This window comes from Heteronotia binoei, chromosome 2 (genome assembly GCF_032191835.1).
Source record: "Heteronotia binoei isolate CCM8104 ecotype False Entrance Well chromosome 2, APGP_CSIRO_Hbin_v1, whole genome shotgun sequence".
Taxonomy (NCBI): domain Eukaryota; kingdom Metazoa; phylum Chordata; class Lepidosauria; order Squamata; family Gekkonidae; genus Heteronotia; species Heteronotia binoei.
This window is the reverse complement of record NC_083224.1, coordinates 22,309,622-22,335,926: the sequence shown is the minus strand read 5'-3', so window position 1 is coordinate 22,335,926 and position 26,305 is coordinate 22,309,622. Positions and strand designations below refer to the sequence as shown.

General features: G+C 46.8%; 1 protein-coding gene across 1 annotated transcript; it reads left to right on the top strand.

Moving 5' to 3' along the window:
- Nucleotides 1-12,064: 12,064 nt before the first annotated feature.
- On the top strand, nucleotides 12,065-19,268 carry LOC132567254 (oocyte zinc finger protein XlCOF6-like). Its single transcript, XM_060232942.1, has 3 exons — nucleotides 12,065-12,127; nucleotides 12,637-12,763; nucleotides 17,044-19,268. Exons 1-3 carry the CDS (start codon nucleotides 12,104-12,106, stop codon nucleotides 19,266-19,268), a joined length of 2,376 nt encoding a protein of 791 aa, XP_060088925.1. The 5' UTR covers nucleotides 12,065-12,103.
- The last annotated feature ends 7,037 nt before the right edge of the window (nucleotides 19,269-26,305 follow it).

Below are 26,305 nucleotides of genomic sequence, written 5' to 3'. Positions count from 1 at the left end.
TTCTATGAAGAGGTTCCAGAACTCCATTCCACCACATCGCCCAGGAAAAAAAGGGCTTGCTGCTGTTTATAAAGTTACCTCATTCCTGAGCCTGTTCACCTCATAAGTTCTAAACCTGAATCTTACCTGACCATTCCCCTTAAAAGTTAAATAAAACAGTGAAACAAAACAAAACAAATTGTTGGTTTTGGCTTACCATCCCATCTCCTGTACCATTATCAAATTAAGACAAAAGCTGGATTTTAGTCAGTCCCTTGGTTGCCTAGGCTGGGTCAGCATATATCAATATACATCTAAAACGATGGGACAGGCCACACGCTCCTGATGTAGCCAGTCCTCTTGGAGCTTACAGTAGGCCTTGTAGTAAAAGCCTTGTAAGCTCTTGGAGGATTGGCTACATGGGGGGGTGGGGTGGCCTAATATGCAAAGGAGTTCTTGCTACAAAAAAAGCCTGGTGTGAAACTAACTGGAACTTGAAAAGAATTGAGCTGAGAGGTTCAGGTGTATCGCCAGTATTGAAAAACATGTGCAGCCAAGGAGCCCCAAAAAAATAACTGATGGTTCCAAACACTACAAGGAAACTGAGAAGAGAGGTGAACAGCCCAGGCTTGCCTCCAAAAAGCAGACTTACTGATTGATTTTGAGTTCGCTATGGAGATGGCCCCAGCAAGCCTTGCCTCTGCCTGAAATGGCGCCTGTGGTGAAAAAGACCAGGGGTTAGTGCTGAGACTGCTGCAGTTTTTTCAGGTGTCTGCAGCCGTGAAAGGATTAAAAGCAGTGGAGCTGTTTGCTAGAGAGGCCGAGAAAGGAGTGGCAAAGAGAACAGGAAGCAAGGGAGAGCACCTTTTTTCCTTTCTCAGAAGAGCTTCAGAGTCGCAAAGAGGGGGGGAGGGGAGTGGGGACAGGGCTGGATTAACAATTAGGCCAAGTAGGCACTGGCCTATGGGCCCCCACACATTTAGGGGCCCTGGGCCGGCTTTTCTCCCTGGTTCCCCCCCTGCTTGCAGCCCTTGGAAGCCTGCACGTGCAGCCAGCAACTAAGCCGCTCTTTGCCTGATTTGCCCAGTGAGGCTGCTGCTAGCATTGTTGCCAAGTTTGCCTCTCTCTGCCTCTCCCCTGCAGCTTTTGTGAAAGTGCCTGCAGGCTGCAGCAGGGGCCATAGGCGGTAGGGCAGGCGCTCCGACTCTGAGATAATTTGCAAGGGCCTCCTGAGATTTTGACTGCCTAGGGGCCTCCACAGGGTTTAATCTGGCACTGAGTGGGGAGCCCCTTGCAAAGGTTCCCTCCTCCCCAGTAAGTCCTTTCAAGTCTTGGAAGGCTGAAATTCAACCTTCACGTATTTGGGGGAGGGGGGCGTTTAAAACCTGATGTTCTTCTATGTCAGGGGTTCCCTTTCACAGCCTGGGGGGGGGGGGCGCCTGCCACAGGGGGTGTCTGCAGAGCTTGCAAGGGGATCCCCCTCTTTCCTGGGGGGATCGAGACCCGTCAGCAGGGGAGAAGGGTGAGGATTGGGGGTGACCCCCAGGCCAGCAGCATCACTGCATTTTGCCCTGCTGGAGGGTGGAAAGATATTATCAGGGATACATTGCTAATTGTTTTATATTTTTTAAAGTTTCTTGTAGCTTTGCTACTGTTTTATCATGTGTATTATATCTGTTGAAAGTCACCTCGACTCCCAAGGAGGGAGCAGGCTATAAATTTGATTAAATAAACTGCCATCATGGTGTCCTGGGGTGATCACATGGGAAGAATCATTTGTGCTGATTGGCTGCCCAAAAGACCACACATTTGGACCAGTGCTACCCCCCCCCTACAGTTTCAGAAGGAGGGTATTTTATTTATATGCATTAATTAGAACAAAGGTTAAGTCCAGTGGCATTTTTAAGACAAAGTTTTATTCAAGGTAAAAGCTTCTGTGTGCAAGCAAACTTCTTCAGAATACTCTGGGTTCTGAATTTTGTAAGAGAGAAAATAGGAGCCCTGTAGCACAGAGCGGTAAAGCTGCAGTACTGCAGTCCAAACTCTCTGTTCAATCCCGGTGGAAGGCTGGGTTCAGGTAGCCGGCTCAAGGTTGACTCAGCCTTCCATCCTTCCGAGGTCGGTAAAATGAGTACCCAGCTTGCTGGGGGGAAAGTGTAGAGGACTGGGAAAGACAATGGCAAACCACCCCGTAAAAACTGCTGTGAAAACGTCGTGATGTACATAAGAACATAAGAGAAGCCATACTGGATCAGGCCAATTGCCCATCCAGTCCAACACTCTGTGGCACACAGTGGCAAAAAAACCCCAAGTACTAACAGGAGGTCCACCAGTGTGACCTCGCCCCAGAGTCCGAAATGACTGGTGCTTGCACAGGGGACTACCTTTACCTTTTTTTAAAAAAAGAGAAAATATCAGTGACCTCACCTGTACAAGTTTCTTTGTAAGATTGATGGAGTCCCATTCCACATGGCTTAATGTGGTGTCTTCCATGAAGATAGATTCAGGTGGGTAGCCATGCTTGCACATGAAAGTTTGTTGGCCTTAAAGGTGCCGCTGGGCTCAAATGTTGTTCTGCTGCTTCAGACCAACACAGCTACCCACCTATATCTACATTAATCATGGTCTGCCGTTTAATGGAACTTGATGCTATCAATAGGATGGTACTTTCAATAACTTATGAAATAGAATTTGGGTTATAGAAATCTGAAAAACAGTATTGAAGGAAAGCATAACATGACCCAATAAACGATGCAAAAATTACACAGCAGGATACATCTTGCAGCAAATTTGGCCCAGTGATATAGACTGCAGTTCCCAGTGATTCATCCAAGTGACTTTATGTAAAGGAATTTTATGTCTAGGAATTTTAAGTCTATATAAAAAGGTGACTGAGCAGAGGATAGACATTATAGAGGTTTTAAAATTACGCCGGGAGTTGAGAAAGTGGATAGAGATACCTTTTCTCCCTTTCCCATAATACTCAACTCGGGTATCCAGTAAAACGGGTGGGGAACCTTTTTTCTGCCAAGGGCCATATGGATATTTATGACATCATTCACGGGCCATACAAAATTATCAACTTAAACAAAAGTGCTCTGCGGAGGGAGAATGATTCAGGCTGACAAAATAAATGCAAATAAATGTGGGGAGAGCCTAATCTAGCACGCAACACACACATGGCCCGCTGCCCTAGGCAAATGCTTGGGTCCAGGGCTTTTTTGTAGAAAAAACATTCTGAGTCACTGACCACCAGCTATGTGTGGCTTTGCTCACTGTACTGGATTCCTCGTCTGACGAAGTGTGCTTAGAGAGCACATGAAAGCTTACGTTCTAAATAAAACTGTTGGTCTTAAAGGTGAAACTTGACTCCTATTTTGTTCTATTACTTCAGACCAACACAGCTGACTACTTGGAGTCAAAAAGCCTTTGAAACCCAATGTTTGGAAGCAGCAAATGGTCTTTGCCTCTATGCCGTGTTTGTTGGCCACCCAGGGCAGTTGGTTGGCTACTGTGTGAAACAAGATTCTGGACTACATGGACCACTGGACTTATGCACCCCTCTGGAATTAACTTTGGGAAATTATTCCAATAAAAAGAGACCACCCCAATATATGGAGCTTTCTCAGTGACAGATTTGAGCACTTAGAAAGTTAAAGGCAGAGACACAGCATTAAAGATGATCACTTAACATTTTCTTGCACAACTTTATATACATTTGTGTCAAAAGAAACAGATGGATAAAACTGGCAAGGTCTGTCCATGCAAGGGGAGGGGAGAACTGACAATCAGCGCTTATATTGGATAACGAAAAACTACAATTTACACAAGGGGTTCTGCACACCCTTGGGCCGAGCCCCCGCAAGCTCCCTCTGAAAATCACTGAACGCGTACAGGCAGCATGAGGAACTCACTGCCGCAAGAGGTGGTGGAGACTACAAGCACAGCCAGCTTCAAGAGGGGATTGGATAAAAATATGGAGCAGAGGTCCATCAGTGGCTATTAGCCACAGCGTATTGTTAGAACTGTCTGCGGCAGGGATGCTCTGGATTCTTGGTGCTTGGGGGGGACGGGCAAAGTAGAAGGGCTTCTACCCCCAGTTGTGAACTGGGTTGAAAGTGGCTGAGTGGTGCCTTCCCATTGCACTGATGAACACAATGGGAAGGTGGCTGGGCACCGCTAAAACAGGGCACTCTTTGGAGACTTCCAAGTAAGTCTCCAAAGAGCGTACTGCTCTGTGTAGTGCTCCTCTGATCTAGCCTTCAATGTAGGCTCGGAGGAGCACTCTGCATGGGCAAGGGGGAGTAAGGGGGCACCTCGCAATGCCCCCAGGGCAGGGTAGTGCTCTAGGCAGCCACCTACCTTGCCTGCTCCCACTCGCTGGCCCTGTGTACAAGGACTGAGGAACTCAATGGGAGGTGGGTATAGACATGATTAGATTACGCTGTTTGTTTGAACAGGGCCGGATCTAGGAGGGGGCGCTTGCTCTGGGCATCACCTGAGAGGGGGCAAATTGGAGATGGAGTCCATTCTATTCTATGGGCCCATAAGACAGAATGGGCCCATAAGGGGGCATCATTTTTTAATCCTCCACCCCAAAAAACATGTAGATCCAGTCCTGTGTTTGAAGGGGTGGGGGTCCAAATTAATTCAGCCTCCTTTCTTGGCATCAGATAGATCCCAGTAAATAAATTTTTTTTAAAAAAACTAAATAAAACGTAGTTGGTCTTAAAGGTGCACTTGTCTACTGCTTTGTTCTATTTCTTGGCATCAGGCAGGGCTCTGCTCTGTCGCTTCCCTTCAATAAATATTTTTAAAAACTGGGTCTGGATAACATCCCACCTTTAGTTTTTCCCTTAAAAAAACAACCCAGATGGGCCCTTTTCAGCCTGCCTTTGAGATCTGGCGTTTTCTCTGCACGGGGCCAAAAGTTATTAATCCAGGCTGTAGTATTGCAAAAAGAAAAGGAAAAAAAAGCGCAGCCTAAGCATGTCTCCCCCATTGAGTTTCCCAGTACTTATTATTGGGCGGAGGAGGAAGAAACTGGGAACCAGCTTCTGCCCCCCTTTTCTGAAACGGCTGTGACTCCCGAGCAGCCCTACTGAGCCGCACTAGAGGGCTTTCGCTGAACGAAGCGCGGTCTTTACAGGGAAGGCATGGGGCTTTTCTTGCTGGGCTCTGCAGCTACGAAAGGGTTAAAGGAGCCGAGCTGTTTGCTAGAGAGGCGGGGGGGGGGGGCGGGGATGGCGGCGTTGGCTCGAGACAGGCCAAAGCGGGAAGAGCCCTGCAGCCGGAGCCCGGGAAAGTCCCCTCCCCAGTAAGTCCTTGCATTCTCAGAAGGGAGAAATCCGGCTCTCGTCACGTGCGGGGGGAAGAAGGGGTGTTTAAATCCCTTGCAAAAGTGATGTTCTTCTGTCGGGGTTTCCCTTTGTCTTGCCTTGGCGAGTGGGGGTGGAGTGTCCGCAGGGCTTGCTTGCGAGGTTTGGAAAAGAGTGGAGGGGTGGGAGTCCAGACTCCAGGCCACCCGCGTTCCTGAATGCAGCCCTCTTGGTGGAAAGATATTATCTGGGATAGATTGCTCATTGTTTTAATTTTCTTTTCAATGTATTGGATCTTCTGTCTGTACCGTTCTATCGAGTGTCTCTTACATGTTGGAAGTCACCTCGAGTCCCATTCCGGGGTGAGGGGTGGGTAGGAAGCAGGATACACATTTGATCAAATAAATAGCCACCATGATGTCCCAGGGATGATCACATGAGAGGAATCATTCAAAGTACTGCGCCAGCAGTGGCCAAACTTGCTCATTGTAAGAGCCCACATAGAATAAACGTCAGATGTTTTGAGAGCTGCAAGACATGAACATCACATGTTTGAGAGCCACAAAACTGGGTTGAAGGCAAATAAATGGAGGAAGAGAGAGGGAGGGAGAGGTGGAAAGAAGGCAGCATTAACTTTAAACGCATTCTTCAAGCCACCAGCTGGCCTGGCTTGGAGAAGTGATTTAAAGAGACAGATATCTTCTTCAGGCTGGGAGGGATGATGGCTCAGTGGTAGAGCATCTGCTTGGTAAGCAGAAGGTCCCAGGTTCAGTCCCCGGCATCTCCAACTAAAAAGGGTCCAGGCAAATAGGCGTGAAAAACCTCAGCTTGAGACCCTGGAGAGCCACTGCCAGTCTGAGTAGACAATACTGACTTTGATGGACCAAGGGTCTGATTCAGTAGAAGGCAGCTTCATATGTTCATATAGTAGTCAGTGGGGTGGGGGGCTTTGAGAGCCATACAATATGTATGAAAGAACCGCATGTGGCTCTGAGCCACAGTTTGGCCACCCCTGCACTGCACATTTGGGCCAGTGCTCCCCCAATCTGCAGTTTTCGGGGTGTGTCTGTTTTATTTAGTTGCATAATTATAGAACGAAGTGTGACCCCAGTGGCACCTTTAAGACAAATGAAGTTTTATTCAAGGTATAACGTTTTGGGTACAAGCACACTTCTTCAGAAAAGTCCAGGTTTTTGCATTTTGTAAGAAAGGGAATATCAGGCTGTAACTGTGCAACAGTGCGAGTTTCTTTGTAAGGTTGATAGAGTTTCATTCCTCATAGCTTCACGTGGTGTGTTCCATGAAGATAGATTCAGGTGGGTAGCTTATATACCTTGAATAAAACCTTTTTTGGGGTCTTAAAGGTGCCACTGGACTCAGACTTTGTTCTTCCGCTTCAAACCAATACAACTACCCACCTAAATGTACATTAATTATAGTCTGCCATTTAATAGTACTCAATGCAATTGATAGGATGGTATGCTCAATAAACTGTGAAATAGAATTTGGGTAGTAGAACCAACCAGGAGTCCAAAAAACAGTATTGAAGGAAAGCATAAATGTTAATGGCACCCAATAAATAATGCAAAATTACATAGCGGGATACAACTTATAGCAAACTATACACAGGAGTATAGACTCTAGTCCCCAATAATTCATTCATCCAGCTAACTCTGTGAAGCCTTTTTGTACCATGCTACCCTATTGCTTTGGTAGAAAAGCCCTCTTGAATAAGTAAGCCTTGCTTAGTTTGTGGAAACCCAAGGAGAGTGGGTAACTTGCTGACCTCCTCAGGCACACCAGCTTGGTGTAGTAGTTAGAGTGGTGGACTCTAATGGTTCAGCCCTCACCAGTCACTTTGTCCTGGGCTCCAGTTTACCTTGAGATGTACCCACTAGGCAGACTGAGCTCCAGGAATCAGAAGCCAAGCTCATGACATCCACAACAGATTTTTTAAAAAGGAAATACTGGTGGTCTTGTTGCCTGAAAGACCAAACAGGCATATCTTTAAAAGCTTGAAGTGTAATATAGCAGAGTGACTTTAATCCTTGTCAGCAAACTACAAGGACGTTCCTTCTGATCCACTGCGGTTATCTTTAGGTGATTCTTCCCCAGGGTCAGTGATGTAACCCCATTTTATTTTCTTTCCACCTTTCTGATATCTTTCCCTCCCCTTTTGACAGCTAAATGAATATGAGTGTCTTTCCAGAGTGAGGCAACCCAAGAGAAAAGGGAAGGAGATGGAAGAGAAGGATACTGAAGGCCCTGGAACTGGCAAGAAATCAAAGAAAGATCCCCATCCCATCCAAGCAGGGAGTGGTGCTGAATTCTGGGAAAGAGCTGGGCCAGAGATCTTGGTTCAGGACACTGTGACTGCAGATGTACGTAGCCGATGCTTCCGGCAGTTCTGTTACCACAAGGTTGATGGGCCCCGTGAGGTTTGCAGCCGTCTCCATGGACTTTGTAAGGACTGGCTGGAGCCTGAGAGGCACACCAAGAAGGAGATTGTGGACCTGGTAATCCTGGAGCAGTTCCTGGCCATCCTGCCCCAGGAAGTGCAGGGCTGGGTGAGAGGATGTGGGCCGGAGACCAGTTCCCAGGCAGTGGCCTTGGCTGAAGGTTTCCTCCTGAGTCAGGCAGAGGAGAAGAGGCAGGCACAGCAGGTGAGGGGCTTTCAGTCACTCCCTTCAAGCATGAGCTGCTCTTAAGGCTTCTTGACAGCTATTTCTGTGTGTGTCTGTTAAGTGTCATCAAGTCACTTCTGAATGGCAACCCTGTGAATGCCCTCTTGTTAATTATGTTGATCAGGTCTTGTGGACTGAGGGCTGTGGCTTCCTTGGCTGAGTCGCATTTTTGGTCTCCCTCTTTTCCTGCTGCCTTCAACTTTTCTTAGCATTATTGTCTTTTCCAGTGGCTTCTGTGTTATCGTAATGTCACCAAAATACAATAGCCTCATTTGAGTCATTTTAGCTTCCAGGGAGATTGAGGCTTGATTTGACCTCTTAAAAAGGTAGTCCCCTGTGCAAACACAGAGTTGTTACCGACTCATGGGGTGACTTCACATCATGATATTTTCTTAGCAGACTTTTTATGGGGTGGTTTGCCATTGCCTTCCCTAGTCATCTACACATTCCCCCCCAGCAAGCTGGGTACTCATTTTACCAGCCTCAGAAGGATGGAAGGCTGAGTCAACCTTGAGCCGGCTATCCGAACTCAGCTTGCACCGGAATCAAACTCTGGTCGTGAGCAGAGTTTGGACTGCTTCTGAGTTCGGTAAAATGAGTACTCAGCTCGCTGGGGGGAAACTGTAGATGACTGGGGAAGGCAATGGCAAACCACCCCATAAAAAGTCTGCTGTGAAAACGTTGTGAAAGCAACATTACCTTAGAGTCGAAAATGACTGGTGCTTTCACAGGGGACTACCTTTACCTTTTTACCTTTACTGCATCTTACTGCTCTCTGCTATGGGGCTCCCTGATTTGATCTCTAGAACCTACTTATTTATCTTTTTGGCTGTCCTGTAGAAACTGTAAACTCTCCTTCATCAACACAGAAAATCAATTTTCTTCCTGTCAACAAAGCAGGAGTCAAGTTTCACCTTCAAGGCCAACCAATTTTTATTTAGAACGTAAGTTTTCGTGTGCTCTTAAGCACATTTCATCAGACGAGGAATCCAGCACAGTGAGCAAAACCATACATAGCTGAGCAGAGCCATACACAGCTGGTAGGCAGTGGCCCAGAATGCAACATGGCCACTGCCTACCAGCTGTGTATGGCTCTGCTCAGCTATGTATGGCTTTGCTTACTGTGCTAGATTCCTCGTCTGATAAAGTGTGCTTAAGAGCACACGAAAGCTTACGTTCTAAATAAAAACTGGTTGGTCTTAAAGGTTATACTTGACTCCTGCTTTGTTCAACTGCTTCAGACCAACACGGCTGCCCGCTTGGATCTTTCTTCCTGTCAGTTTTCTTCATTGTCCAACTTTCTCTAACACGCATATAGTAATGGGGAATACTGTGGGTTGAATTAACTTGACGTTGGTCACCAGTGGCTTGCAATCCTTACACAGAAGAATCTTTTCTAGCTCCTTCCTGGCTGCCCTCCCCAGTCTCAGCCTCCTAATTTCTTGTTTCTCCCAATTCTCAGTGCAGCTTTACTTTCTAAAACTCTGCCTTCTTGTTCAAAAGATTCTTCCTGAAAGGATTTTGTCCTCCTTTCATCTCTTATTTATCCTATCTATATATGGAGATCATGAACTGCTTTTATCTTGCCATTCCACACGTAGCACTTTATAGTGTTTTTACTGTTTCAGATTGCTTTATGGTAAACTGTGTCGGTTTGGCTCTTGTAAGCTGCCCTGAGCCTGCCTCAGCAGAGAGGGCGGGGTATAAATTAAACTAATAAATAAAACGAAAATAATGTTTCACTGTATTGTTCCTATAAATTCTTAGATATTTTTACCTCTAGATGATTCGCTAGGCTGGGAAGAAAACCCAAGCCTGGTTCTTGCCCCTGTGGTTATAGCAGCTATGGTGTTGAAGTCAGGGATGAGGAGTCTGGGATGAGTCCAGATCCATTTCTCCCCCTGTTCCATTCCTTCTCTTACCCTTCTCCCTTGCTGTTGTTTCAGGTGTGGGGAGAATCTGTGAAGGTGGAAGAAAAGTTATCTGAGGCAGGAGTTCCGTCAGAGGAGGGTCAGAGGGCGCAGGCCCAGGAGCGTGCCCGAGAGGCCCTGTCAAATGGTAAGGTGGCTTCTCGCTCAGAGGGCAGGAGTTTGGCAGAAGTTTCAGATGAGGAGAAAAGGGAAATATTTCTCCAGGCTACATAGAATGGAGTTCTGGGAAACAGTACCATAGGATGTCATGATGGCTGCTCCACTTTAAGGGGGAGTATACAAATTCAAGGAGAGTACGGTAATTCCATTTGTATTTACATTCATGGAAATATGCATATCTCACCTGCCTTCCATTAGAAAGACTCGAGGTGGCTCAAAAAAGAAAAGGGAGACAAATCTGGGTGTAGCTATGAGCTAAAGTGAATCAATGGAACCTCCACATTCCCCTGACCAGCATGGCCCAGACTAACCAGTCATCAGATCTCAGAAGCTAAGAACTGGTCAGCCCTGGTTAGTTTTTGGATTGGGAGACCACCAAAGAAATTCAGGGTTGCTGTGCAAAGGTATGCTGCCTCTGAATGTCTCTTGCCTTGGAGAACTGAGTAACTATGAGTCCGGGTGTGATTTGACAGCACTTTACACACACACACACACACACACACACACACACACCCATATCCTATTCTGGGGCAGCAAATCTAGGAAAGCCCATTGCCAGAGGCCAGTAATTTGGGCTCTGTGTCCCAGCTTAAATACTTTTCAGGGGCATCTGGGTGGCAACACTCAGAAAGAGGACACTGGATTAAGGAAGCCAGGCTTCTCATGAGGATGGAGGGCTGGCCTCCCATGAGGGTGGAGGAAGGGGTGGACACTTTGCCATTTTTATGTCTTGCTCGGCCAAATACCTGAATGTGAATTCAGAGCATCAGTAGATGCTCTGGAAACATGTTGGCAGCACCCTAGAGTTTTAGCTGATGTGCTAAAATCAGATGGGTTCAGGACTGCATGCGATGGCTGTGTGTCCTGTCACATGATTTCTGGTCACCTGTTTTCCTCCTGCTAGTCTGGACTCCAGGATGGGTACCTGCAACGGTCACCTCGAGACTAGACTACTGCAATGCTCTCTACACGGGGCTGCCCATGTCCCGGATCCGGAAACTGCAGCTGGTGCAGAATGCGGCAGCCAGGCTGCTACTGGGTTTCTCTATATGGGAGCACATACAGCCGGGGCTGTGGAGACTGCACTGGCTGCCAATAGTATTCCGGATTCGCTACAAGGTGCTGGTTATTACCTTTAAAGCCCTGTATGGCTGAGGACCTGTCTACCTTAGGGACTGTCTCTCCCCACATGTTCCCCAGAGGGTACCTAGATCTGGATCGCAGAATCTATTGTCAATCCCCGGGCTGAGGGAGGCAAGACTTAAGGCTAGCAGCAAAAGAGCCTTCTCAATTGCGGCCCCCCACTGGCGGAACCAACTCCCAGAAGATGTAAGGGCCTTGTGGGACCTTACCCAGTTGTGCAAGGCCTGCAAAACAACTTTATTCCAACTGGCCTATATAGTTAAACTATATAGATGCCCAATATCACTGAATGTATTGTACCAACCTTAGCACCAAAAATTGTTTTTAAAATTGTCTTAATAATTTTAAACTGTTTTAAATTGTTTTAACTGCTTAATCGACAACTGATTACTATTGTAATTGCTTGCTTACTGTTTTTATTGTTTGATGTGAAAATGTTGTTAGCCACTCTGAGCCTGCCTTGGCGGGGAGGGCAGGATATGAAAAATAAATAAATAAATAAAAAATAAGTTGGCTCAGGAGGCAGGAGAATGTCATGCTTGGGCTTTTGGTCTCATCTAGCAGGGATTCTGAAGCCATTTTTTGCTCACAGGGCTTCAAGCCTCCCAGAAGTCTAAAATCAAGTATTGGCAGCATTCATAACCTCTGATGTTCATGTATACTTGGGGCTTCTGTTCCACCTCTCCCATAGTTCACTAAAAGTTATTACCAGTTTTCTTGAGCATAAAGAAGACAAGGTTTCACAGCCCTGGGAATTGGGATGTGTAAGCAAGACTGAGACAAGCAAACAAAATAGGCATTGGAGGTTAAAATTCTTCCTTCCCGTTTTGTCTCCCTTGCAGGCAGTGAAGAGACGTTACTGAACCCTTTTCTTTGTGGAGAAGTGGAAATGCCTCCTCGACCTCTGGTCCAGGTGTGTGTGGGGGACGAATGGAAGATAGTTAGGGACCTAGCTTCTTTCTCAAGGAAGCTTAGAACATAAGAACATAAGAGAAGCCATGTTGGATCAGGCCAACGGCCCATCAAGTCCAACACTCTGTGTCACACAGTGGCAAAAAATGTTATATACACACATACACTGTGGCTAATAGCCACTGATGGACCTGTGCTCCATATTTTTATCTAAACCCCTCTTGAAGGTGGCTATACTTGTGGCCGCCACCACCTCCTGTGGCAGTGAATTCCACATGTTAATCACCCTTTGGGTGAAGAAGTACTTCCTTTTATCCGTTTTAACCTGTCTGCTCAGCAATTTCATCGAATGCCCACGAGCTTTTGGTCCTGCTGTCTGAAGAAGAGAGGCTCTGAACAGCAATGCCTTTATGCATATTGAGCTCTGCATCCTGCACCCTCACCCCTGTCAGGAGTGTCAAGTCTATGTCTGACATGATCTTTAATGATGGAATCTGCATTTTCTTTCAGTCTCCATTTTCCTTTGAGGAGGTGGCCGTGTATTTCACTGTGGCGGAGTGGGGCCTGCTGGATCTGGGCCAAAAAGCGCTCTACAGGGAAGTCATGCTGGAGAACTATGGGAGTGTGGCTTTTCTGGGTAAGGATCTTTCATAGGTGCTAAAGGTGTGAATTGCTGCCATTGGGATGATGCATGAATCAGCAGCAATATATCTTTGTGAAGCCAGTGCAGCTAATTGGCCAGTACTGCGTGCTTTAAGAAGTTGAGATGGGCATGAAAGTGATGTTCAGCATGGCCCAGGTAGAGCAATACAAGCCACCCCATTGGTCCAGGGGCAGCTGAGGCCAGTGTTATGGCTGTCAACCAAGCCAGAGAGGGTGCCATGGCCCAAGGCCAAGGCAGGGCTGAGAGGCCCTCAGAAAGACTCTGGAAGGAGCCAGATCCTGATTTCTCAGTTGTCAGCCTTTACAACATCCCTTGTAAAGAGGCCATCCACTCTGATTGTAACCTGGAAAAGATCCATCCCCCTTAGAGTGGTTAGCCTTGTAAAGCTTTGATCTAGACCATGGGTATCGAACACATTTGCTATGAGGGCCGAATATGACGTAAATGAGACCTTGTTGGGCCAGGCCATATTGGGCTGGGCCATGTGTGTACCTATTTAAGATTAGGTAGCAGAGATATAAACTTTATAAAGGACACAGACAAACACAATTAAAAACTTTTATTTAAAAAAACGTAAAACATTAGCACTCATTAGTCTTAAAGGTACTTTCCTTGTATTTTTCCATGGGATCTAGGGAACTGGGCAAAGGAAACTCTGACTCTTTCCCTCCCTCCCCAGGGGACCAGGAGGGAGGGAGCCTCAGCCAATAGAAGGAAGAGAGGCTTGGCTCAGTAGCTCTGCTGTGCAATTGAGAGAGCCTAGCAAAGCAAGCTCTGCCTCTCCCCCTTCCTCCCCAAGGGAGAAGCCTCAGCCAAGGGAGAAAATAGAGGTTTTTCTCTGTAGCTCCTGTGCAATTTAGCAAGCCTTGCAAAGCAAGCTGATATGCAGAAGGAAGCAAGAGAGGGTGAGAAGGAAGTAGATGACAACTAGTTGCTTGGGGGCCTGATAAGAGCCCTCTGGGGGCCTGATTGTGCCCCTGGGCCGCATGTTTAACACCCCTGATCTAGACCACATTTCCGTCCTTCCCTCTTTCTTGGATTTCTTTGCTTCCCCATATAAAAATGATCTATCGCCTCCTCCCTTCCCTCCCAGAAAGCAGGAATGTAAGAGATCCGACGCTGGAGACAGACCAAGGCCTTGCATCAGAAGACTGGATGCAGAGGTTTTCTGGAAGACCTCAAGAGACTATTTCCTTCCCAAATGAACTGTCAGCAAGTGGGTATCCTTTACAGTTATGTCAATGGAATGGGCAAGGAATATCCCTGGGACCTTTCCTCTTCACTTCTAAGCAACGCTTGGCTTGGTGGAATTCCAAGTATGCTGAGTAAGGAGAGAGAGAGGCCTTCTCGGGCCTGGAATCTGGAGGCTCAGAAGCTCCTTCTGGGGCTGAGCTCACGTGGCTGTTGAGTGGCCACACTAGCCTTAAATACTAGCTATTCCAGAGAAAGCTGGGATTTACCTAAGAACAGCCCAGCTAGATGAGGCTGAAGGCACATCAGCCCTTTCCTTCATTCTTCACATGGATGCCTTCTTATTCGTTGGAGATGGGTTTGAGTGCTTCCTTAGTAGCAGTTCTACCTTGCAGGGGTGTTCTGCAGCAAGTAGTCCCACCAGTTAACACTGCAAACCAAGGGTAAATAGCTTAAGCCAAACCATAGAGCAACCTCTGTGGCCATGCGGTGGATCATTCTTCACCTAAGAGGGTGGAATCCTGTGTTGTTGAAGAGATTCAGTAGCCCAGTAAACAGAGAGACAAGTTCTCAGTTGAAGCACAGTTGGTTGATCCATAAAAGGACAGAGAAAGTGCTGCAGCAACCTCCCATCTCCTTAAGAGGCAAGCAAACAATTCCTACACAAAGGCTAAGTCCCTCTCACTCCCTTGAGGTAGAAAATCATCTGCCACACAAAAACATGCAGACAGAGAAAAGCCAGTTATGCGTGTCTGCTCAGCGTGCCCCGATCCTTGGGGTTCTCCAAAGCTGGCTGGCACCATCTCCTCCATCCCCAGGGAAGAGGGCTGACAACAGTGACACCCCTGTGCTGCTCCAAGGGTTTGCCAAACTAGCTTTCCCACATTTCCATTACAGCACCCTGGTCATGCTGTGCATGTATTGTGTATCTGCACATTCGGTGCGTGTTCCCTGCATCTTACAGGTCTTTTGGGAAGATGGAACAGGACAGACTCTTCTGAGGCCTTATCTGGGCTTTTCATCATTGCATATTCCTCTAGGATGGGCTTCCAGAGGCACTTACTCTACTGTAACAAGTGAATGACTTTGAGGCCCCATAAGCCAGTTTTCTGGCTATTTCTTGTTGACAGTAAGATAACACTCCATTCCGGAGAGACAGGCTGACTCAGTGCTTCTAGGAAAGGCAGAAATGCCTGGATGATTCAGAAACTGCTACGCATTAGACATGGGCCCAGCTAAGCTGTAGAGAATGGCTCAGAAATAGCAAGAGAATGGCTCAGAAATAGCAAGAGAAAGGTGGCCCTACACTGCAGGGCTGGTTTTCTCATTGGTCATTACCTGTTCCCCTAACAAATATCACCTCTTCCAAAAACCATAGGGGTCTCCCTCTGCGCCGCGGCGTTCACTCAGGGCTGGTGTGTCCCAGTATGCCAGGTAGGTGGACACCTAGGGTGCTAGCTGGCCTCAGGGCCAGCCAGAGAGGGCACCCTCCTTGTGCATGCCCCACTACCCCCAGTGCCCCTTCCTCGCTGCACTCGCCTTTGCGGCTGCTCCTCCACCTCTCTAGGGGCAGTAGTGACAGGGACGGGGCACCAAGGTCGGCTGGGTGGCAGTGGAGGCACTGCCATGCTTACCCCGCTCAGCCTTCCTGGGACCCGAATACACATTTTCTGTGGATCTAACCAGGATCTCATCAAGTGAACCCAGGGTTTTTGGTGCCCTAGACCTCTAGCCCTCACGGTGGTGAGGGCGAGCGCAGCGGTGGCAGGTGGCATGCAGCGACTGCTTCCGATTGCATCTACAGCTGGGCTGACCCCTTTCAGCTTTCCCAAGACCTGAGAAGGCTAAGCAGGGTCGGTGGTGCACCTCCGAGCATATGCTTCATCCCGCAGTGTCAGGCTCCAAGTGCCTGTGAGCACACCCATCGTCCTGCCATGCCTGCTCAGGCTTCCCAGGTTTGTGTTTCCAGTGGAGGGGGGCCGGAGCCTAGGGCACCAGAAACCCTCGGACTGGCCCTGGTTTCACTTTGTGAGATCCTGGTTAGATCCACAGAAAATGTGTATTTGGGGGAGACTGGAAACCAGCTCCTCCTGGCTGTCTTCACAACTAGAAGGAAACTCTCAGTGCAGTTGCAGGACTAGATTTCATGATGACTTCTTGTATTTAATCGTCAAGAACAGAGAGCCAAAACAGCTGTACGGCACGTCAAATGGGAGCAGTGGAGGAATCATTTTTTTGCCACCTTCCCCCTTAAAATACTACAGGAGGTTTGGGAAGAGGAGGGATGGGACAGAATATAAAAACAGCTCTACGAGAGGGCTATAAGGTGTAAGCAGTGGCTCAGTTCGGTAGGAAAGAAGATTGTATAAGAAAAAATGCAGACCCAAGAAAGAGGAGTGTCTGACTGGTGGCTTGGCTTCTTTCATGTGTGCTGATTGAAATTATTTCCTTATTCCAGCAGCAGATGTAGAGGAGACAGCTGGAGAATTCCACGAGTTCTCTTTGGAAACAGTCAAGAATGAAGATGCTGAAGAAAACTTTGGAGATGGGGGTCGACCACAGAGGCAGGAGGGAAGCCACGCAGGTAAGAGGAGAAGTAAGACCATTCCTTGCCAAAGAGAAGTCCTCCCAGAAACCTCAGTCCATGAAGAAAGGTCAGTCCACAATAGAAGGAAGAAAGGCCTTCATGTGAACCAGAGAATTTGCTGCAGAGAAAAGGAAAATGAAAGTGTGGCAGTCAGAGAATGAATGTCATGTTGCAGACTCTTAATTCCTTTAGGAGAGCAATTGTATAATTGCTTGGAGTATAGAAACAGCTTCCATCATAAAACAGCCCTTGCTTCACAACAAAGAAGTCAAACAGGTGGGGAGCCATAAAAATTGTAAGAGTCCCAACCAAGTGTCTCTGATGCAGGAATCTTACTGTACTTTCAAAGTGTATATTATTGTACCGTTCCGTGTACAACAGGAGGAAGGCACTGAAATATTTAGAGTGTGGATGAAACTTCAGGAGCATATCCAACCTCCTTGCATGGATTCTAATAGATCTCTCTTTATTCCAGCAGGAGATAATCAGAGGAATGAGGAGGATGAGGAACTGGATCATTTATTGCCAGATGAAGTCAAGAATGAAGATGTGAGAAGAAACATCAGTATTAAAAGCAGGTCTCAGAGGCAGAAAGTCAGGATGAAGAAGAGGGATAAATCCGTTCCATGCCAAGGGGGGGATTTCCAAGAAGTAATTCACATGTTGGAGGAAACTTTCAAGTGTTTGGAGTGTGGAATGAACTTCTTAGATCAAACCCAATATAATGTACATTTTTCAAAGCACAGTACAATGAAGGCATGTAAATGCTTTCGGTGTGGAAAGTACTTCAGATACAAATCACAACTTCTTGTGCACCAAAGGATCCACGCAGTGGAGAAACATTTTGAATGCTCCGAGTGTGGAAAGAAATTCGGACATAGCTCCCTTCTTAAGCAGCATCAAAGAACCCACCCAGAGAAAAAGCCTTTTAAATGTTCAGAGTGTGGGAAGAGATTCAGTCAAAGCGGCGCTCTTAAACAGCATCAAAGAACACACACAGGGGAGAAGCCTTTTGAATGCTCAGAGTGTGGGAAGAGATTCATTGACAGTAGCAGTCTTCAAAAGCATCGAAGAACCCACACAGGGCAGAAGCCTTTTGAATGCTCTGAGTGTGGGAAGAGATTCAGTCAGAGTGGCAATCTTCAAATTCATGTAAGAGCCCACACAGGGGAGAAGCCTTTTGAATGCTCAGAGTGTGGAAAGAGATTCAGTCACAGTGGCAATCTTCAAAGTCATCTACGAACCCACATAAAAGACAAGCATTTTGAATGTTTAGAGTGTGGGAAGAGATTCAGTCATAGTAGCAGTCTTCGACAACATAAAAAAACCCACATAGGAGAGAAACCTTTTGAATGCTCGGAGTGTGGAAAGAGATTCAGTCACAGTAGCAGTCTTCAGCAGCATCAACGAACTCACATAGGAGAGAAACCTTTTGAATGTTCGGAGTGTGGGAAGAGATTCAGGGTCAGTGGCAGTCTTCAAACTCATCTAAGAACCCACACAGGGGAAAAGCCTTTTGAATGCTCAGAGTGTGGGAAGAGATTCAATGACAATAGAAGTCTTCAAAGTCATCTACGAACCCACACAGGGGAGAAGCCTTTTGAATGTTCAGAGTGTGGGAAGAGATTCAGTCAGAGTGGCCATCTTCAAAGTCATCTACAAACCCACACAGGGGAGAAGCCTTTTGAATGCTCAGAGTGTGGGAAGAAATTCAGGGACAGTAGCAGTCTTCAAAGTCATCTAAGAACCCACACAGGAGAGAAGCCTTTTGAATGCTCAGAGTGTGGGAAGAGATTCAGTCGTAGTGGCTATCTTCAACAGCATAAAAGAACACACACAGGAGAGAAGCCTTTTGAATGCTCAGAGTGTGGGAAGAGATTCAGGGACAGTAGCAGTCTTCAAATTCATCTACGAACCCACACAGGGGAAAAGCCTTTTGAATGTTCAGAGTGTGGGAAGAGATTCAATGAAAGTCGTAGTCTTCAAAGTCATTTAAGAACCCACACAGGGGAGAAGCCTTTTGAGTGTTCTGAGTGTGGGAAGAGATTCAGTTGGAGTGGTGATCTTCAAAGTCATCTACGAACCCACACAGGGGATAAGCCTTTTGAATGCTCAGAGTGTGGGAAAAGATTCAGCCGTAGTTGCTATCTTCAACAGCATCAAAGAATGCATACGGGGGAGAAGCCTTTTAAATGCTCAGAGTGTGGGAAGAGTTTCAGCTGCAGCGGCTATCTTCAAAAGCATCAAAGAACCCACACTGGGGAAAAGCCTTTTCAATGCTCAAAGTGTGGGAAGAGATTCAGTCAGAGTGGCAATCTTCAAAGTCATCTACGAACCCACACAGGAGAGAAGCCTTTTGAATGCTCAGAGTGTGGGAAGAGATTCAGTCAGAGTAACAATCTTCAACAGCATCAAAGAACCCACACAGGGGAGAAGCCTTTTGAGTGCTCAGAATGTGGGAAGAGATTCGGGGATAGTAGCAGTGTTCAAAGTCATCTACGAACTCACACAGGAGAGAAGCCTTTTGAATGCTCAGAGTGTGGGAAGAGATTCAGTAGGAGTGGAAATCTTCAACAGCATCAACGAACCCACACAGGGGAGAAGCCTTTTGAATGCTCAGAATGTGGGAAGAGATTCAGCCACAGTAGCCATCTTCAAAGGCATCAGGGTATCCACATAGAGCAAAAAGTTTTGGAATAGAAAGAGATTCAGTCAGTGTGGTTGTCTTCAACAACATCTAAGAACCCACACAGGGGAAAAACTATGTCACTTCTTTGCCTAGGGGTGTTGAACTCATTTTTTTTTTACAACAATCTGACAGAAATATCACTTCATTGGGCCGGGCCATGTGTGCCATACAGTATAATGCCAGGTACCAGAGATATAAACTTTAGAAAGGACTTAGGCAAACCCAATTAACAATACTATTTTTTACTCAGTGTACAAACATACTTAAAGAATTATCAGCCTTACAGTATTTTCTTTATTTAGTGGTCTACAATAACTGACATCTCTTTATTTGAATTACTGCATCACAATCTGGAGTCAGTGTCTGTGCTGTAGCAATTGAGTGTGCTGATTAGGTGTGTATCTGTAAGCTGAGAATGTACTTTTGATTTATGGACATTTATTCTGGAATAGAGCTTTTCACAGATTTATGTTGTTCCAAAATACACAGAATTTTAGAAGCAAAGTCTTCAGGTCAGTGTAGTTTGGACCCAAAAAACTGATAAAATTTACTAATACCAACTTCAGAAAGCTTATCTCTCCATACAGCATCTTTACTCCCCCACCTTCTTGCAATTCATAGCATCTTTTGATTTGTAGGTGAGGAGCAGTGTGAGTGTCCCATTTCCCTGACTGTACTGACTCACAATGCATAATCTACCTTCAGAATGCTTCCAGCCTTAGATAAACTTCTCCTGTTCACCTCCCTTCCCCCGCTTCTCAGCATAAGTAGTTCTCTTCCCACTCTGAAAATACATTTCCTCACTACACTTGATCAGCAACTTTTATCTTCTCCACCCTGGAAGCATTATTGCTTGTGAAGCAGGGTTTGTTCCCCATTTAGAGAGGTTCACTGAAAATCGTACAGATAGAATATAATCTCTCCAAGGAACTCAACAGTAGCTGAATCGACCAAAAAAATCATGAACCTTCCACAGATTCATCAGCCACCTGTCAATGACCAGACCTCCTCAATCTGCCTTTTTCTCCCACCTCCACAGTGTGATTCATCCACACCAATCCACTCTCCTCCAAATTCAAGACTGCTCCCACTCCTTTTCTTGCACTTAATTCCCATGTAGAGACCTGATCTTCTGTCATGATCTGAGGCCTAGTGTGGTCTAAAGGGCAGGGAGAAGCCTGTGTAGGAGTAGATACAGGGGCGTACATTTCCCACGATTCCTGATGTCCCTCTGATTGGGTGGCAGAATTTTTGAGGGAAAACTAGCCTAAAAGGGGGTGAGACCTGAGGGGAAAACATAAATAGGCTTGGCTGGAAAGGGAAATTGTTCTCTCTGCTGAGGCTGGTCTGGGGTAGGTTGCAGCTGTAGAGAAATCCCTCACCCTAAGGAGGTGGTGAGTTTTGGTATTAGAGGAAGGGGACATATAGATTATCATTTTAGAGCTGTTTATTTCTTTGCACCGACTTTTACTGTTTCACTAAAAGTCTTTACTACCCACTTGTTGTTTGAGCACTTATAATAAATCTGTTGTTAAACTACCTGGTCCTCATGTCTCCTTGGTCATGGTTAATAAGGAAAAGACAGGGGTTGGGTGGAACAGACAGAAAAAGAAGAAAGAAAAGTGGGCTGCCTAGCAAAAAAGGCAACAGAATCTTGAGGATGGATGAAATCATCATACCATGTCAAAGTATTTGTCCCATGGGGCACCTGTTTTAAGTAGAAACATAAGATGACCTTGAAAAACATTGAGCATAAAGATTATCTATACCCCATCGTACTCTCCATTAGGGATTCAAAGGGGATTGTGACATTTTTACACTTTTCCTTTCCATTCACACGATAGCCTTGTGAGGCAGGTCAGCTTGAATGAATGCAATGGGCCCGAAGTGACAATCCAGTTTCCATACAGAAAGGCATTTGAACCTGAGTATCCCAGATTCTAGCCCAGGGACTGCAGGCTGGATCCGTACCCTGCAGGCCTTAGATCCTTAGGAGCAACTGGCTCTCTCTCGCTCCCTTTGCTGGGGCTGCTGCTGCTGCTACCGCTTTTGCCCAAATAAAATAAAAACCAATGATATAAAACCAAGCAATTTAAACAAAAAAGATGGCATTAAAACTAGGGTTGCCAATCCCCAGGTGGGAGCAGGGGATCTCCCAGTTTGGAGGACCTCTCCCCGCTTCAGGGTTATCAGAAAACGGGGCGGGGGGGGATGTCTGCCGAGCACTCTATTCTCTATGGAGACTGATTGCCATAGGGTATAATGGAGAATTGATCTGGGGCTCGGGGGGGGGGGGCTGTTTTTTTAGGTAGAGGTACCAAATTTTTAGCATTGCATCCAGTGCCTCTCCTCAAAACACGCCCCCCCCCCAAGGTTTCAAAAAGAAGGTGCCCCTATCCTTTATTATTTCCAAATGGAGGGAAGACATTTAAAATGTGTGTGGTCCCTTTAAATGTGATTGCCAGAACTCCCTTTGGAGTCTAGTCCTGCTTGTCACACTCTTTGTTCCCAGCTGCACCCCCAAAGTCCCAAGGTATTTATTGTGTCAGACCTGGCAACCCTACGCTAAAACATAAAAAATCTAACGTCTCCTGTGATGTTTCAGCAGACGATGGAAGTTGGCCTGAATTATAGCAGTTCTCATCAGATGGTGGGAGGTACCTAGAATATAGTGCCCCAAAGATAATGGGTGGGTGGATGGACACAAATCTGGCAGGTGCTACCCAAATAAGAAGCCATAATTATTGTGGTACTGTCTATGTCTCTCAGCATAAGGACTTTCATTAGACAATGGACTGTAGTACCGGCTTGTAAAATTTATGGAAAAGACTATAATTTTGATTTATTTATGAATTTTGAAAACAACTTTGATTTGTGAAGAAAATACATTCATAATACATACAAAAGAAATTTGTTAAGCATATGTTTGCAACGTATAATCACACAGTGGTTTTTTTCAAGTTGTTACTAATCCGTACGCTGTGGTTTCCGTTTTGCCCACCTGGGGACTGCCAACCATACATAAACAGGTTCCTATACAAAGACTCTGAAAATAATGCAAAACAAGCACAGAGACACACACCCTCTTACTGGCTCTACAAAGACTTCTCTGCGTGCTTTCTTTCTCTTTCTCTCTCTTTCATACACACACACTTAACTGTCTCTGGTGCCTCCACAGGTATGAAAAGTACAGGGGCTATGCTGCTCTCTTTTACACAGACACTTACTTGCTCTGAAACGAAAGCAAAACAAATGGAGGGGCGAGGTCTGCTACTTACCCTTCCCCATGAAGTACTTTCTACTTAACTTTACACAAATTTTAAAACCGGATCTGTTTGCAGGTTTCTAAATCTGCCAGAGATCTACAGGTACATAGTGGCTGTGGGGGAGGGGCTTCCCCCGCCAGCTAGCTGGCTGGGGGTGGGGGGGAAGCCTGTAAAACCAGGGGATCTGCCGCTGGGACCTGGAAATTGGGAAGCCTACCCGTGGCAGCAGACCAACAACATTTTATTCCAGGTATAAACTTTTGTGTGCAAGCACATTTTTTCAGAGAGAGAGAAAAAGGAAGCCGGGAGGGAATGCCTGAGAGAGAGACCCCCTTACAGTTTCTTACGGATGTGGGGGGGGGACCTAACAGCACAGCTTGTGTTCTTTATTAGTGGAAGGCAACAAAGGTCCAGCAGTATCTTAAAGACTTACAAAATTTGTGGCAGGGCATGAGCTTTCATGAATCACTGTTCGCTTCTTCAGATACAGCTGGAATGTGAATCCATCTGTCCTTATATCTTGGAGAGTGAAGTGATTTCAGATGCCAAATGACAATAGCAGATTAGCAGGCATTGGTAATGAGAGAAGAAACCTAGGTTTCAATTAAGTCCTGGAGGATGCACTGCCTTGAGTTTCATTAGCAGTTGCAATTCAGAAGTCCTTTTAATCTCCCATTGAAATTCCTTTGTAAGAGAACTGCTACTCTTTGGTCAGCAATTGAATGTCCTGGAAGGTGAAAATGTTCCCCCACTGGTTTTTGAATGTTGTGGTTTCTAATAGCAGGAGAAAAGAGCACCTTAAAGGCTAACAACTATTGTGGTAGGGTGTGTGCTTTCTTCGTTTATTTCCATTTATTCTTTGCATTCTCCTGGACTGAATCCTCCAGTACCAAATCGAGACCTTGGTGTCCTGTCTCATTACGAATGCTGATATTTCCATGCCCTCTGCACGTCACACCTAATCCGGTTAAGCCTGCTATTGCCATTTGGCTTCTGAAATCATCTTTATAAAGTTTATATCTCTTCTCTGGTACCTTCTGTTACATTTGATGGCACTAATGGCCCAGCCCAACAAATACAGTGATGTCAAATCCTTCCCTTGTAACAAATCATTTTTGCACTCCTGTGTTTTATTTTGTTTCAATGTAAAAATCATATGAATTCATGAGATTGGGGTTTTAAATAATCTTGATCCAACTTTTACCCAGTTCCCCTTTGCTTTAACCCCTCCCCCGCCTCTTGCTTGTGCATCTCTAGCCAGCTGCCTAGGGTTGCCAACTCCTGGTTGGGAAATACCTGGAGATTTGGAGGGATGGAGGGGTTTGAGGGATGGTGGCTCAGTGGCAGAGCATCTGCTTGGGAAGCAGAAGGTCCCAGGTTCAATCCCCAGCATCTCCAACTAAAAAGGATCCAGGCAAATAGGCGTGAAAAACCTCAGCTTGAGACCTTGGAGAGCCACTGCCAGTCTGAGTAGACAATACCAGGGGTCTGACAATACTGGACACTACTGATTTTGATGGACAGAGGGCAGGGCTGGCCCTAGACAATCTGGCACCCTAGGCAAGACTAACTTCTGGCGCCCCCTCCCCCGATAACCATTTTTCAAAAACAGATGAATTGTGAGGAAAATTTAAAGCACAAAACTTGAAATTGCTCCTTGACCTGGATAGCCCAGGTCACTGAGTCACGTGGGGGGGGGGGATGCCCAATTTGGCACCCCAGAAGGCTGGTGCCCTAGGGAATTGCCTAGTTTGCCTAGTGGCAAAGCCGACCCTGACAGAGGGTCTGATTCAGTATACTGTATAAGGCAGCTTCATATGTTCAGGAGTGGGACCTCCCACTGTGTCTAATGGGGTCCACCCTGCCAAGTAGCCATTTTCTGCCACCTGGAGATCAGTTGGAAATAACTCTGGGAGATCTGGCAACCCCACTTGAGCCCTCCCTTGAAGCACCGCAGCCCTTTCCTTCTCTGCTTTGTGGCTCCCTTGCAAACACTGCGTCTCCCTGTCCTTATGACTAGGTGGTTGCAGAAGGAACTACAAGACCATGCAAGGAAGGGACTGGGGGCCACTTTTTCGTGGGAAAAAGACTCAGGGCCAATCCAGCTGGGTGCAGCCCTGTGCGGAGTGACTCCCGAGCAGCCCCACTGAGCCACATTAGAGGGCTTCGCTGACTGCGGCTGGGCTGAAGCCCCATCCTGCAGGAGGGAGGTCTTTATGGGGAGGGAAGGGAGCTTTTTTTGTGGGTCTACTGCATCATGGCAGATGGTGACTGTAGCCATGAAATCCAAAGACGTTTGCTCCTTGGGAGGACAGATATGGCGAACCTAGGCAGTGTAATAAAAAGGAGAGACATCACCCTGCCAGCAAAAGTCCATATAGTCAAAGCGATGGTATTCCCCGTAGTAATGTATGGCTGTGAGAGCTGGACCATAAGGAAGGCTGAACGCAGAAGAATAGATGCTTTTGAGCTGTGGTGCTGGAGAAGTAGGGTTGCCAATCCCCAGGTGGGGGCAGGGGATCCTCCTGTTTGGAGAGCCTCCCCCCACTTCAGGGTAATCAGAAAGCAGGGAGAGGGGGAGGAAATGTCTGCTGGCAACTCTATTATTCCCTATGGAGACTCATTCCCATAGGAAATAATGGAGAATTGATTCGCGGGTATCTGGGGCTCTGGGGGGACTGTTTTTTGAGGTAGAGGCACCATATGTTCAGTATAGCATCCAGTGCCTCTCCTCAAAATACCCCCCCAAGTTTCAAAAATATTGTACCAGGGGGTCCAATTCTATGAGTCCCTAAAGATGGTGCCCCTATCCATTATTTCCTACGGAATGAAGGCATTTAAAAAGATGTGCAGTCTCTTTAAATGTGATGGCCCTTTGGAGTTCAATTATGCTTGTCACAACCTTGCTCCTGGCTCCACCCCCCCAATGTCTCCTGACTCCATCCCCAAAGTCCCCAGATATTTCTTGAATTGGACTTGGCAACCCTATGGAGAAGACTCTTGAGAGTCCCTTGAACTGTAAGAAGATTAAATCAGTCAGTCCTAAGGGAAATCAACCCAGATTGTTCCTTGGAAGGTCAGACGCTGAAGCTGAAGCTCCAATACTTTGGCCACCGAATGAGAAGGGAGCACTCACTGGAGAAGACCCTGATGCTGGGAAAGACAGAAGGCAAAAGGAGGGGATGGCAAACGATGAGATGGCTGGACAGAGTTACTGATGTAACTAACACGAATTTGAGCAGACTTCGGAGGGTGGTGGAAGACAGGAGGGCCTGGCTTGACTTGGTTCATGGGTCGCAAAGAGTCGTACTCGTCTGTGCGAATGAACAACAAGCCGTGAAAGGGTTAAAAGAGCGGAGCTGTTTGCTAGAGAGGCCGAGGGGTAGGGGCCGCGGAAGGAGGAGAGACGGTGGGGGTTGGTTTCCAGACGGGCCAAAGCCGGGAAGAGGCTAGCTGGTGGAGCCCGGGAAGGTTCCCTCCCTAGTAAGTCCTTTCGGTCTTGCAAGACACAAATTCGGCTCTGGTGTGTTGGGGGGCGTTTAAATCCTTTGCAAACAATGATTGTTCTTCTCTGTCGGGATTTCCCTTTGTCAGCCCTGGGGTAGTCCAGAGGCTCCTGCCTGGCGGAGTGGAAGTTTGCAGGGCGGCTCTTTCCCGGGCGGCCTCTGGGGGATCGGGACCAGCCAGGCAGCGGGGTGTGTGTGTGAGGAGGGGGGCGCCCCCAGGCCAGCAACATCCCTGCATCCTGCCCTGCTTGAGGGTGGATTGAGTCTCTCCGGGAG